The sequence below is a fragment of the Mercenaria mercenaria genome, chromosome 7 (genome assembly GCF_021730395.1).
Source record: "Mercenaria mercenaria strain notata chromosome 7, MADL_Memer_1, whole genome shotgun sequence".
Classification (NCBI taxonomy): Eukaryota; Metazoa; Mollusca; class Bivalvia; order Venerida; family Veneridae; genus Mercenaria; species Mercenaria mercenaria.
In genome coordinates this window covers 8,961,464-8,977,612 of record NC_069367.1, presented here as the reverse complement: position 1 = coordinate 8,977,612, position 16,149 = coordinate 8,961,464, and the positions used below count along the sequence as shown (strand labels likewise).

The 16,149-nt window shown below is 34.4% G+C and overlaps 1 protein-coding gene across 1 annotated transcript; it reads right to left on the bottom strand.

The window, feature by feature from the left end:
* Positions 1–4,658: 4,658 nt before the first annotated feature.
* On the bottom strand, positions 4,659–8,317 carry LOC123555020 (heavy metal-binding protein HIP-like). Its single transcript, XM_053547504.1, has 3 exons — positions 8,145–8,317; positions 6,654–6,719; positions 4,659–6,383 (listed from the first exon to the last, which is right to left on the bottom strand). Exons 1-3 carry the CDS (start codon positions 8,209–8,211, stop codon positions 5,992–5,994), a joined length of 525 nt encoding a protein of 174 aa, XP_053403479.1. The 5' UTR covers positions 8,212–8,317; the 3' UTR covers positions 4,659–5,991.
* Between the last annotated feature and the right edge of the window lie 7,832 nt (positions 8,318–16,149).

Sequence of the window (16,149 nt, the reverse complement as noted above, 5' to 3'; positions counted from 1 at the left end):
TGGAGATAGAACATTGTTTCCATGAAAATGTGTAGTTTTTGGATTTTTCTCCAATCAGAAAGTGACACCCATTCTATTTCTTGAAGGACTGTGACTCACTGTTGACCTGGAGCGCCTGTATAAATTTCAGACTCCGGTATACACCGGATTCATGCAATTTGAATGAAGTACCTTTAATGTATATACTGTGAAACCATGGTGATACTAGCTCTAACCTTTAGTCAGTATATTATAATACTATACAGTAAATGCATGCGGACATGCAATAATTTGCGCAATTGTGCCGCGCACCCCAACTGATAATCACTTCCTGTCATGCAGAGAAGACAACTCCAGGTCTGAAATGAGCAACATCGTTTCAATGAAGAAGGTTATTGATTGAGGTAGATTTGGTAAAACCCGTAACTGGTCTTGCAGCATCATACCGAGGTCTTTCTAATGAAAGTTTTTCTTTAACAGTTTGTTCCGCAATGAACTAATTTGCTCGCAGCAGCTCACGGGTGTCGTGAAGTTTTACAACAAAAATCTTCCTCCTTAAATTTCAAGAATCGTTCACAATGTTCACTGGTTGTAGTTGCAGATGGAAATATTCGGCTCGAGGGTAAGTACCTAGCCGGTAGAAGGCTCTTCATTTATATAACATCGTACGCATTGATATAGTTTGTGTCAAATTCGATAAAGATTAAATACCTTTATAGTTCCTCTGTATAATCGAACATTACGTCATTTTTACGGACTTGTTTTTCACACTTTCTTTAAATACAAACAGAGTGCGAAAAAGAAAGTGTTTCGCTTCGCATCATCATGATCATTTATTCTAGAATTTGTTAAAACACCGGATACTCCCGTCTGGAGTTTGATTTAATCATATTTTATTGCTTTTTAAAACATGTAACATAAATAGTACACAATAGAATAAATATGGAAACAGGAACATGTATTTTTTAAAGCAAATGGGTCGGACCACAAGTTTTACCAACATTAATGAAGGTCCTTCCCTAACAAAGTTTAGTAACAAAATGTTCAGTTCATAGTTCGTAATTTATGTGTAATAATTAAACCAAAGGAGTAAGAGAAGAAAACAAACAAGAAAAAAAAAGAGAAAAGCAAGCGATTAATAAGAAGAAAGAACTTAATGAGTGTAAAAAAAAAATTAAACAATACAACCAAAGAAAACAAACAAACAAACAAACAAAAGAACAAATAAAGACAAAAAAAAAATTAAAGGCAGGAAAAGAGGTATTTGCTCGCCGTTCCACACCCCGCACTATCTGAGGACTCATATTCCCAAAACTCAGGATACAATCACAGCGACTGGGATGAATTAATTCAGTAAATTTCGATTCAATTAAAACGCTGAGTTTTCTTTATATAATCTTGAACATGACCAAAAATGATGCCATTTATTTCTTGTGATAAGTTATCGAATCCGAAAAGAATTTTTTTGACACTTAAAGGATGGTACTGGCGGGTATCAATGAATAATTGTCGACGTTGTTGGGAAAAAAGTGGACATCTGAAAAAGAAGTGTTCCGCGTCTTCTGTGATATATCCACAGTTGCACGTTTGATCCTCGCGTAAGTGGTTGTAAAATAAATCTGAATTAAGATTGCTACATTTGTTACGTATCCTTGCATGATGTATGAGAAAATCTGTCACTGTTTGAATTTTTGTTTTAAATTATATTTAAAGGCTGATATAGTGTCTGCATTTCGGAAATCTGTGTCTAGTTTATTCCAAAGTTTGATAGATGACATTATTACAGATTTAGCATAAATTTCAAGTCGGCGTACCATAGTAGCATAATCTGCATTGTTTCTCAATGTATAGGTATTGGTTTCAAATACGGTATTGGGGAATTGCTGAGATAGATAACTAGGTAAATCGCCGCGGCTATGTTTATAAATCAAAATTAATTTTTGCATATGTCTTCTGTCGGATAACGAAACCCAACCTATTTCTCGAAGCAATCTTTCTATTGATACAGATCTCGCTAACCCTGTTACTATACGTGCCGCGTCATACTGAATTTTGTCAAGTAATTCCTTGTCATAAACCGTGCAGCTATCCCAGACAATAGATGCATATTCAATTATTGGTCGAAGATAAGAAATGTATATCTGGTTCAAAGTTCTTCTTTTAAGTTTAAACTTTAACATTCTCATTGTTCCTAAAACTTTTGATGCTGATAAAGTGATACTGCTATAGTTCGATTTCAGCGCGATGTTGTGTTAATGTATTGTTTAATTTTTCAGCTTGAACGGTTCCAATACTTCCGCTGTATTAGCCTTGAGTATTGTTTAGTCGCCCCTTGGATATGATGACTGCTTTTTTACTTTCGTCTTTTGACAGTTTCTGTGATATGCAGGCTCCATGAACTTAGATGCAGATCCCCTCTCTAGATTCCAGTTTGTTTAGTTCCTACCATTGTTTTCTCGTTTAGGACAAACCCATTTTTTACCTGGGGTCATACGCCGCTTTTCATGGAATTGTATTCTTTGTGTTATAAAAGGGTCCATGTACACCGTCGTATGAATACTTTTGCGGATATCTCTAAATTGTATTTTGTAACATGTATAAATGTTGATGAGTTCTGCTCATCCCAGGGCTAAAGGGCGTGGGCGGTAGCTTGCTCTTCCACTACCGCCCATGAACAGGCTCAATCAACCATGCTTGAAACATTTTATTTTGTCGTGTGTGGCGACCTGTGGTTTTGCCCTTTGTTTTTATTTCAAATGTAAAATGGTAATTTACGGCAACACCGTTTCTTGGTCGCTACATGTAGGTCAAGCTGCGTTCTTAGAAAGTGGCTTTTCCTGTTAGACTTTGTTCCTGCTTTTTCTATCCCACTATCCCACTTTTTACATATATTGATAAATATTAATATGAGTTGTACAATCTAGAATACGAAATGACTCATTGTTTCAAACTGTGACGCGCTTATTTCTTATACTTACTGATAAAAACTCTAAATTAAAGTTAAAACTGTTACCACTGTACGAATTTCGATGGTTAAATTTAGTAAAATAAGTAAAAAATATTCCTATAATTTTTGTTTGGAAAGGCACTGCATCTTACAATACATCACGCTATCCGGATTAAATACTTAATTTGAAAATTCACTTGTTTGCCCCAGTTCTATGTCTAGAATGTTTTCAAATGAACACCATTGTTTCTGTTCCATCAGAATTAAGCTTCAGCTTTTTCCAATACATTCATGAGACGGTCTGCAAGACAGCTCACTACGGTACAATTGAACTCCGTGTTACAGCTTCTATTGGCTTAAATAAGATTTACAACTGAGAGCGGGGCCTCCGTGGCCAAGCGGTTAAGATCGCTAACTTCGAATCATTTGCTACTCACCGATGTGGAATCGAAACCTCGCCCGGGGTCTAGAATTGCAATGTAAGAAAGCCATCCAGCTGGCTTACGGACGTTCGGTTATTCTACCCATGCAGGTGCCCGCCCATGCTTGATATTATGCCGGGGCACCTGTGGTCTTCTTCCAACATCAAAAGCTGAAAAAGGCCTCATTTTACCTAAATTACGCCGGCGTGCAAAACAACTGAGCGTCTTCCACGTAAAATAATGAATCTGCATAATGCATATTAAGTCACACTTTAGAACAGGATACATTTTCTGCGACAAGGTTAAGTTATATTAAAGTAGTATGTAGACAGACCATTGTGTCTATGAAAATATGTTTAGTTTTTGGATTTTCTCCAATCAGAAAGTGACACCCATCCTATTTCTTGAAGGACTGTGACTCACCGGATTCAAGCAATTTGAATGAAAGTATCTTTAATATATATATTTTTAAACCATGGTAATACTAGCTCTAACCTTTAATCAGTGTATTATACATACTATACACTAAATGCGTGCCGACATGCAATAAGTTGCGTAATTTTGCCGTGCGCTCCAACTGATAATCACTTCCGGTCATGCGCAGAAGACCACTCCAGGTCTGCAATGAGCAACATCGTTTCAATGAAAAAAGGTTATTGATTGAGGTAGATTTGGTAAAACCCGTAACTGGTCTTGCAGCATCATACCGAAGTCTTTCTAATGAAATTGTTTTGTCCGCCATGAACTAATTTGCTCGCAACAGCTTACGAGTGTGGTGAGGTTTTACAACAAAAAGACAACAGTTTTAAATTACAAGAATCGTTCACTGGTTTAGTTTCAGATGGAAATATTCGGCTCGAGGGTAAGTGCCTAGCCGGTAGAAGGCTCTTCATTTATGTAACATCGTATGCATTGATATAGTGTGTGTCAAATTCGATAAAAAATTAAATACCTTTATAGTTCCTTTTTGTTTCTGGATCGAGGAAAAGTTATTTTACGTGAAAAAAAAACATAACGTTACGCTGCAAATGATGGAACTAAATCGGAACATTTCAGTTGTGCGTATGAAATGTCATGACGTTATTTTTACGGACGTTTTTCTTTCTCGCACTTTCTTTAAATTAATACGCAATTACAAACAGAGTGCTAAAAGAAAGTGTTTCGGTTCGCATCATTTATTCTAGAATTTGTGAAAACACCGGATACGTCCGTCTGGAATTTAAGAATTCATCTACACCCATGTCCCCGTCTCTAGTCAGGGGATTGATTGTATGGTAAATCGGGTGGATGGGGTATTAACAAGTACACACTGCAGTTTTAGAATATATTTCATACCAATATATTTGAAGCTTTAAACACAGAAATATACAAAATAAAAGTTGTAGTAATTTAATCATTGTATGTACATTTTACCCATGTAAGGCAACAAATCTTGTTGAAGGTTGATACATGTATTTCGTACACGAATCTGTTCGAAAATATTAGCAATATCATTGAACATTTAAACAATAAACATCCTCATACTGAACATTCCTGTACCTTCTTACAAAAGAGCAATCATACATTTTGACCACTGTATTTATGTTAAGGTTTGAGTCCCGGTGAAAATTAACGCCTGCTGGCGGCAAGTGATTCTACCTTTGTGACCAGTGCAGACCAAGATCAGCCTGCACATCCGTGCAGTCTAATCATGGTCTGCACTGTTCGCCATTCAGTCAGTATCTTTTTGGTAAGCGCCCCTTTTAACAGTTAATAGTACTGTCCAAATTAAGAGATAGACAAGTTGATTACAAAAATTTAGCAAGATAAGGGTTAGCTATCATCATGCAAAGTGCTTACATGATCTGGCCATTTGAATGTCTAAATACTTAAAGTACCAAAGTTTGTTTTACCTATAAATATATAAATTTCCTTTTTATTAAATTTGTCAAAGCATATATTTTTTTATTCCTAACTTGACATATGTTAGTTCTGTAAGTAGGTTACAGTTTTTTTCCACATCACATAGATCCAATTATAAACATTTGGGATAAGACAGATATTGGTCTATTGAAATGATTTTTAATTTGTTTACATTTTATAAGAAAGGGAGTTATGAGATCAAAATAACGTTTTACCCAGTTTCAAAGCCAATCACATCTGCGTATTATGTGAGGATGTGTGAATAACAACTTTTCATCAAAATTTTGACGTCGTAGGAGTGAAATTAAGTCAGGATTTCACATACTTTTGTATAACTCTAGTGCAAAAACACTTTAAAATTGACGTCGTTTTAAGTATAATAGACATCTTTGTCTATAATAGGTGAAGAAAGCAGAAGTTGTTATGTTTCAGCAGGAAAGTTAACAGGGCCTCGAATTTTGTTATCTTATTCAAGTCAATAAGAAAAGACACTCATGTAATATCCTCTATTTATTAAGCTTCTTCTATTTAAAGTTAAAAATATTAGGAAAATCAAAGATCTTAAAGCCAGTAATAAAGGTTGTCACCCACTTATTGTAACTTAGATATTCCTTCAATAAACTTTGAAGAATTTTCAGCTATATCTTTTATTTTCATTTGCCCTACCACATCCCACTAATCCTGATGCTTTATAAGAGTGACGTTTTAACAAAACGGTTCATTTTGCAAGTTTCTTCAATTTCAGTCAATTAGAATACCATTGAATGTTGTCCTGTAAGGCCATATATAATACTTGTCGTCTACACCTGCTGTCTGTATCCAAGCCTTGTCACCATAGGAGAGATATGCTATAGCTACATTCCCACCTGTGAGATTAGTACCATCGCTTTCTACTAAAGCCGGTGTTTTCCAATATCCGCGTACCATTAACCCTACGTGAGCTATTTTATAAGGCCTGGCTTGCACGTTAAATGTAAACAAATACGTTCCAGATTTCGGTGCTGTAAAGATTCCCGTTGATGAGCTGTACCCTCCACCGTAGCTGTACCGAACGTCGTCAAATATTATCTTTTCGTTTTTACTATAATAGCTGTGTTTTGTATTTAGTCTTGCTGAAAATGCTACTTTCCTTGCTGCAATTAGAATCACTATTTTTTAAAGACATGACAAATTTTCATGAAGCAATTGCTAGTCGAAAAACAGGATCTCGTTAATTATTAATTTTCTAAATGGTAGTCAAACGATGTGTTAAATGAAAATGTAAAATATTAATATTTCTCTATAGAATATTATACATTATCAGTATAATTAAAAAATGGTGATATCTTGCGACGGTATAATGCTTTGGATTTTTAAATTGAGACACCGGATCTACATGTATAAAATATCAAAACATTTATAACCTTCCTCCTTTGAAATTCTACTGCTTAGCCGGCTGATCTGACCGTCAAAATTGTCTTCCTGGTTGTCTGAAAAAAAATAAACATTTGTAAAATTAATCTAAACCAAAGCAAAATATCCAGACATAAATGAATGTACAAATATAAAAAAATTAAAGTCTTTTCACATTAACAAAATGTTTGAGAACTTTTATAGACTTTACACAGTGAAATGAAAACATGACATGCATTACAAAGTTCATTGCGTGTTGCGTGTGATTTTGTACAACAGAACTAAAAGACATACGATACAAAGATCAAAAGATGTCTAACAGAATGAAGAGCAGATTTTACACTTCATACAACTTGGTATTATTAACCTTTAGCCTGCTGACAGCAAGTGATTTTGCCTTAGCAACTCATCATGGTCTGCAGTGTTCGCTGTTGCAGTAAACACTCCTTGAAATCATAAATGGTACTGCTAAAAAGGAATGACAGACCAGTTCGTTTTAGAAATTTTGTAGGGAAAAGATTATGTTTGAAAACACAACTTTATGTCCACCAGTCTTCTCCCCTTACTGTAAAGACACCACTGCCGCCAATATTTTTTGAAAAATCGTTCTTTTTTTCATTCTTTAAAATTAGATTCAAATTATTGAAACTGTTTTGATAAAACGAAAAAGTAAAACAAAATCTGAATTTGTACGGTCATGTTGATTCAGGGTCGATTATACAATATAGTTAAAGTAGTGAAATTACTTTTATTCAGCACTAAATGTTTTTGTTAGTTTAGTAAGATAAAGGCATGCTAATTTGGAGCCGCACACAGACATTTAGTGTTCGTTTTCAAACCAGTGGTATATGCTTCCACAACAAAGCCGTCTCAGACCAATGCTTCCATAAAACAAACAAACACTCGAATTAACTTTTTTGGTCAATAGAGCACCTATGGAACTTGCAAGAGAATGCATGTTTTCTCAAATTGGCAGACAGTGTTTCCTTTTAACAGGAAACCAAAAGGTAACTTAATTAGTATAAATTTCTGAAATGCAAGAATCACAAATGAACTTTAATTGAGAACATGGATAATTATTTGTCTTAAACCTTTTGTACTTGTAAGGTATATTTGATATCATAGATTTAATATGAAAACTATCAAACATGCTAAAAATCATTTACGTTTATCTTGTGAAAATTTAAATACAGTATACTTCAAACGTGTACATACTATTTATAAAAAAAAATGTTTGCCTAAATTTGAACTATGAAATTCAAGCAGGACAATTTTTCGGAATAAATATTAAGTCTTAAGAGCTCAGATTTAGGTTGTTCCATACATTTTGAACGTACGAGTAAATGGCTAATTTGTGTTGAAAGAATTGTTAACGTTTTGAAATTGAAATATCCGACGCTTTAAAAAGTAAAAAATGTAATCATACGCGTACGTATACCCTTACACGACTGAATCCGCGCCACAACGTGGACTGAACAATACTGTAAGTAACTATACAATACCTTGTTCCCTTTCAAGTGAGGTAAGCTTTGACGACATTGAACTTAACTGACTTTCCGCATTATTCATCCGGTAATTGATCCCACTTTTCGCACTTTGCAGATTTGAGCTTGTTCTAGTTAGTATATCTTGGCTAACTTCATTGATCTTTCCTTTCGACTGTATAGACTTTTCTTGTATAATCTTGTTTTAATTTCTTTCATTTTTATATTGGTTTGATTTTCGATTTCATTTTTTGTCTCTCGATTTTCATATTGGAATCTTCCCATTATGTTTCGGAATTCACGTTCATTACTTCTATCTGCTGGTTTGTTGCGTTCATCATATATTGGAGATCGATATTCATCGAAACGAGCGAAGTGTTAGTCTGTGTCTTGTGCCCTGTCATTGATTGTTCCAGACTGTCAACAGTGCTTTCCAATGATGCATTCATCAGTGTCATTTGAGACTTCATATCTGATTCAAACGTCGAAAATTTGTTCTCAAACTTTTCGGCTATTTCCCTCAAGCGCTTTTTCTCCGTAAAGAGCATTTTATGCACTGTCACTGATTGTTTCATTATTTCAGTATTCAAAGATTCTGAAATGACTTGCATATTCCTAATTTCATTATTTATTAGCGATTCAGACCTTTTTTCAACTTTCTCGACTTTATCATTGATCAAAGATTCAGATACTCTTTCCATATTTTTGTTCAAATCGATAATACACTGCGGAAAATGGTTCCGTATACGGGAGTGTACGCATTCCGTATACTCCTAATATACGGGCGTATACGGAAACATTTTTCCCGTATTGGAACATTCCATATACGGAACCCCGTATTTTTTAAATTTGGACATTCATGTTTTTCTGACATGGATCCGTTCATTCATACTTGGCATAAATACTTTTCAACAGTTTATGTCAGTATTCAAGTTAGGATTGTCAAGGTCCAAAAATATGTTTAAGGCGTTGGTTTTGATCATACTTTCATGAAAGATACCTTTTATATGATATTCGTATATTAGACATATACGGGACCGTATACTCCCGTATATGCACATATTTTTCGCAGTGAATAGCTGCCGACACGTTAGCTTGTATATATTCTATTTTGTTTTCTATTCCGGTTTTTATATCGTTTGTTTCTTGCAAAACATAGTCTATTCTCCTTGACAACAAGTCATAAATGTCAAGAAGGCTCAATTCTGCAGACGCTGCACTGGCCAGCCAGAACAGTGATAAGCAGAAAATAATTATAATTCCAACTCGAGCCATATTTTTATCACCGCTCTGAAAACTTTATGTTAGCAAATGTGGTTTGTAGATAGTGCAATGCGTATTGCAACAATGCTCTAACCTTGAGCACTATGCATGCTTTATATATGTTCTGTTCATGTTGTGTACGTAAAAATGTATGGTTGACCGGAGGGACAAATAGTTAAAATTTGTGAAATTATTGTGAACGTCATGAATATAAATCCATATTACCAAATTTTTTAACATAACTTTTCTCTGAAATCCTATAAATTTAGTCTGGAATGTTTTAATTAAATGTTATCCATCTGTTGGTCGTCGCCACTGCATTACTGACCATCAATGTGCGTGATTCTAAAACAAAGCCAGGCAATATAAGGATTCATTGTTTTTTTTTGTAATATCTTTACGACCTAAGCTAACTCGTGGAAAATTTATTACTCGCTTTTTTCTCCAAAAATACCCTTCTTACAGTCTCTAGCGCTTATGTAACATGAAAACTACATTACTGACGAAGCTTATAAAATAAATGCGAACTGCATAAAATAAACGGAAGAAACAAAACAAAACGAGCTGAAAAATTGGTTGGTAAATAAATAAAATTTTAAACTCTTGGAACGGTCAAAACTATAATTTTGGAAATGTTTGTACTGACAGTATTAGCCGCCTGTTTTTACCTTTTATTCTGGTTGATCAAATAAATAATCCAGTATCATCAGTGTCAAACCTGGTTATGAATATTCGAAAGGTAACGCCAAAAAACATTTCAAGACGTTTTCATATAGATCTTATTCATTTGGCTGTCTTAATTATCTTATTCTCTCTCGTAGAACTACTCTAAATCACTTATTTGGTTTTGAAAGCTCTCATTTCGCTGGTTATATAGAACAGAAAAGAACAGAACAAAACGTTATAAACGAATTTCTTCTCTCTCTTCGTTGACGCCAAATCTCGCCATTTTTCTCAGTTCATTTCTTTGACGCTTAGCCGTACATTTTGAGAAACACCAGATCACAAAAAGAAAGAATTGTTTCACATGAAAATTGAACAGTATATCAAACATGTATATTACTACTATAAAACAATTGTCCGTTTATTGATATATACCTAATAATAATGATCGATTTCCGGAAAAGTACTGCATAAAGGGGGCCATACTTTTGGACAGTTTAGTGCCTTTAAAAGCTCTCCATTTTCAAAGAACTAGCTGTTACATATCTTCTTTTGAGGCATTTGCGATTATATCCCATTTCTGAAATTCTGTATAACTATATGGAACGTAGTTTTTAGCAATCTATACAAATGGCATTCAAAGGGGACAACTTTTTGAGAATATGTTTACTATGCATCGTATGGGAGAGTATGCTGGAACATGTAATCGACAGGAGTTCTTTTAAATGATATCTTATATTATGGCATTGTATTATATTTAAACAGAAATCAAGGACATGCTAGGCACATTTATTTATTTATTTATTTATTTATTTATTTATTGTAAGGTTTAAAGTCATACACAATTTTGTGACTTTTTCAGCTTTGATGGTGGAAGAAGACCCAAGTGCCACTCCGGGCATTGTTTCATCATGGGCGGGTACCAGGGTACAACCACCAATTTTCCGTAAGCCAGCTGGATGGCTTATCAATATGAAGAAATCTACACTTGAGTACGGGTCTGACATAAATGAAAAGATCAACATTGAACACGCACAGAGGGCACAAATAAACATTTGAAAATAACAAACATAGCTAAGCAATTGGTTACGTTTTTTTGTGAAATTAGTGTAAGATTATGTCTAAATGAACTGAATAAGAGCGAACACAGGATAGAGTGTCTTTTTGCCCCTTTAGAATATTTCATAAGATACTAATCAACATGTTGTGATACTTAAACAACTTGTAAAACAGGGTTTACTATTATTAATCGCATTTGCATCCGTAGAAAGTTGCATGTTTAATGACATTTTAAAGTGGTTTAAGGAAAACATTAGCTGTCTCTTTGTTTTTTCCTTGTCGTTATAAGCCCTCCTTATGTTATTGCTTTTGTATATTTCAAGGGCTACTAAGAAACATATTAAGGAAAATCTTAAGAAGAAGGCCACTAAGGAAAATATTAAGGACAATTTTAAGGATAACTTTTAACTTGTGATAAATTGTTAATTGTTTCATAATTAGTGTAAGGACCGTGCACAATTACATATATTTCACGTGTTTAAGTGGCACTTTAAAGGAAAACTTTCAAGGAATATCGATTTGTGTCGCTTATGGCTATCAAGTTGATTTTCAGTGTCGTTGAGAAGCATTTAGTCGCTGCTTCGTTCGTCTGTCGGTCCGAAATCTACCATTCGACGTATCCCGTTATTCTCGTGGAATACCTGATGTTACCCAAACTGAAGAGCTGTATCGGGTTTACGTTACTGTGCCACGGTGTAGCACTCACATCTACATTTCGCGTTATTGATAATGGTTTACCAATTTGTCTTTTGTTTCGTTAAAAATATCTTTTTCTCCTTCATATTTGTCTTCATGTTCTTCATGTAAACGAGTTTGAGTTACAGTCCATTTGGCACTTTAAGTTTAATTTGGAAAAGAGCTCCATCATGCAAATTCATTGCAAGCCTGAAACCCAGACCTCTTTGAAGAAAGGCGAATGGCTACATGCTCATTTGCATAGAAACAATGATATTCGCAAATTTTGCTTTACATTCTTTATCTTTTGCAGGTTTGTTCAGGGACGCTACAGGAAATTACATTGCATCGTATCACTTTCTGGGAACCATGTCTTTTGGAGGAGCGCTTTTAGCATTGTCTTTGCCATATCTTCATAGAAGACAGCAATCGGACGTGAGAATTTAAAGACTAAAAGAGTGTTTCCAGTTGCAAAATTTACATTTTGTATGACAAATAACTACTCGTTCATTTTCATCGCAGTTAAAATAATGTCGGTATTAGCATATTTACAATATTTGGTGGTATTTTCGAAACTTTTATTTTTTAAGTACATAAATATTGTAAAATTAGTCGTGATTACTTATAGCTAATATGATATCCTCGTTAAATAAAATTTGCATTATTATCATTGTATTTAAGTTTTTAGGACTATATGCTAGACTGGCTTATAGCCAAATTTATTAAATGACATGTCTTCTTATCAAAATCGCGGGTCTATAACTATGCCATTTACCAGTCTATAATTCAAATAGGGTTAGTTGGGCTATGGTCAAAATTTAAAAAAAAAATCTTGAATTTTGTTTCAGAAGTCACGTAAGAAAAAAATGCAATACGTGTATAATAAACGAAGGTATTAGTAGATCTATTATAAATATTATTATTTTTACAACAAATTGTAAGTCACCGAGGGGAATGCTCAAAAGAAGCTACAAAGAAAGAATGTATAGGCTTCCGGAATTATTTAACTTTTCGCATAAACAAAATTATATGAAAAAAACTGATTATTCGTGTTTTACTACTTATCATAACATGACCAGATTTATTTTCATATAAAACAAAGAAGATGTGTTTTCATGCTACGAAGTCAGTGTTATTACGTCACATTTAAAACGTCATAGCGTCATAACAGCGCTCTAGAAAAGAAAACCACTCGAAACTGGATGCCGTCAACGATGTAGATGATAATTCTTGATATCGTGTTATAATCGAAATAATATATCGCAAACAGTGATTAATCGTTGAATTAATTTATTGTTTGGAGTTCATATGCAAATCTGAATTTGATAACAAGACTTCTATAGAATTAGAACCTATTTTGACCCGCTTAGCACAAAAGCGCAGATCTACGGATCGCAGGGTCCTCTAGCGGGCCGTTTGTTCTCCATGACATTTTGATAAACGACATTGTGTCTGAAATCATTCGTTCTCCACCTCTGATTCATGTGGGCTCGTTGGCAGTTACTTGCGGAGAACTAGTTTGTACCAGGAACTCTGGTTAGGTTATTTATCCGCCGCTACATATAACAAAAATACTGTAAAACCTAAAAACGAAAAACAACAGAACCTGTTTACTACGAAAGGCTAACTTTATTTTACTTCCGATACGTAAATTAACATCTTCAGAACAACATCTTCTGTACAAAAATTAAGTTCAGTTTTTCCAACAACCATTTTTGATCAAAACTACTTTTTTCAAAATCTGGGTTTCAAACGTCTCTCTAATGTTTAATTGAAATATTTCCCCCAAAAAGAACGTTATTCTACCAACAAAAACATTTAAGGGTAAAAAAAAAAATATCAAAAAATCCAGCTAATACAAAAGTTATATCAGTTCTATTTGTTTTCAACATGTTTGTAAATAAAACTGCAACAAAACCACTCTCTAGTCATGAGCAGAGTTTTCATTATATCTTTTCTGGAATGATGGATGTTAATGAATTGTTAATGAAAAAGTCTTAAATTTTACAAATGCGTTTTAGCTCATCTGGCTGGATTAGATTCTACTGTCTTGAGTTTTCAAGGAGCTTAAAAACCCGCAATATGGGGGTATGTTAGAATGTAATTTGTTTGACGCTATCTTTTATTTTTGAAAATAAAACAATCTGCCTGAAATATTTTTTTTGCCGTTGACTTCAGGGCCAAGTTATTCGAAACTTTAACCGGCTATTAAACTAACTGCTTGTTAAATTTTTAATCAAAATATTATTCTTGGCGGGAAACACTTGTAGGATGTTTTGATTTTGACTGTTTAATATGTTTTAGTGTTCATTATCCTTAACCCATACATTTGTTATCTAAGTTTTCTAAAATGTTGGAATACTACCCTAAAAGTTAATCGACCTTTAGTTTACTTCTTTAATTTCTTATTCCTCTTCGCTATGAACGGAACATAGGGCCTGCAGTACTGCTCTCAGTCTCACTCTGTCTTTGGCTGCTATTTTGGCTTCACCCCAGGTCATGTTGGTGAGCTTGAGGTCCGCCAATAGAGTTCTTCTCCAGGTGGTGACTGGTCCCCGCTTTCGCTTCCCTTGTTGGTTCCAGTCCAAGGCGACCTTTAGTTAAATTGCATGTTAAAGTTTCGCACGACTGGGTCCAGACATAATTTGAATATATTTGTAAATATGACATCAAGGTATTATAAATTCTCTCATTTGGCTTTAATTAACCGGATTAATGGATTTAACTCAAAACTCTAGCTATTGTTCATGCCACTGATTTTCCAGCTTTTATATAATTTTAAAAGCCTTTTGTATATGATGCATGATAAGCAAGCGATACTTTGTCTTGTTGATAGAAGAGAGAGAGTTACGAAAACATTCTAATAGAGAATTATTTTTTGCTTTGCTTTGGATTTAACGCCGTTCGTTTTTCAACAGTATTTTAGTTATGTCACGACAGGCAGTTAACCTAACTAGTGTCCCTGGATTCTTAACCAGTACAAACCAATTTCACAAGTACCTGCCAACTTCTCCACATGAATCAAAAGTGAAGGACGAATGATTTCAGACATAATTTATTCTATCAAATCGTCACGTAGAACATACGAAGAACATACGACCCGCCCGGCGATCGAACTCACGACCACGTGATCCGTATATCTGTGTTCTCCTTATGAGCTAAGCGGGCGGGTTGACATGAAACTGAAGTCAAAATGCAAGTGTTAAGGTTTGTAGAGAAAACATGCGGGAACACACATACGTTAAACAGACATTGAATTGGGCATTATGCATTTATATCTGAAATCAAATAAAACACACGTCAATATGTCTTCATATATATGAGCTTTTATATTTCGATTTCAGCACGATGTTATGTTAATGTACTGTTTAATTTTCAAGCTTGAACATTTCGGCCTAGGTGGCTCTAATACTCCCACTGTATTAGCCTTGTGTATTGTTTAGTCACCCCTTGGATATGGCGCCTGCTTTTTTGTAATTTATGACCTCATTTTACAGATCTACATATATAATGAATTATTCAGTAAAGAGTTAACAGCATGATATGTTGAATTACAAACAGACAATTGTACATACTATATGGTGGCCACAGTCAGAGAATAACAATTATAATATTCGTATATTCTATTGCCAACAAAAATTTGAAGGCAGATAAAAGCTGTACTAGCTAATATTACAGACTTCCTACAACTTGTAAACAAAAAGCAAGGCATTTAAAGGGAGATTAAAGCTCTTGCCAATGATACAGACTTTCTGGCTGAATTGTTTCCCTTTGTAAAATAAAAAAGTGGAAAACCACAGGTCGCCCAACACGACATAAACGAAATGTTGTAGGGCTCGGTTTGAATGAGCCTGTTCATGGACGGTAGTGGTAATGCAAGCTACCGTCCACGTCCTCTAGCCCCATGTTGAGCAGAACTCAACATTTACACATGTTATAAGTACAGGATATAATTTAGAGACATCTGCAGATGTATTCATACGGCGGTACAGATGGAACATTCAATGATGCACATAGTGCAATTCCGTGAAAAGCGGCGTATGGTCCCCATATAAAAATAATGGCTTTAAAGACTGCTTTAGATCATAGGAAAAAACATTTACATGTTTAAAGATTATATGCTAAAAATTTATATAAAACATAATTCGTCACCTTAGGGCAAAAAGTGAGTAAGTCCTTCTTTAAGTCAATGGAGTTATCCACTTTTTGCACTGAGGTGACGATATTTGGTTATTTTCATTCCTTTAAAATTTTAATTTACCTTTATAATAATCTTTCCTATTATTGATAACTGTTTGGCCTGGCCTTTTCTGATTTAACAGATTCCAATCTAAAACTTTGTATTGAGGAATATTTAGAAAAT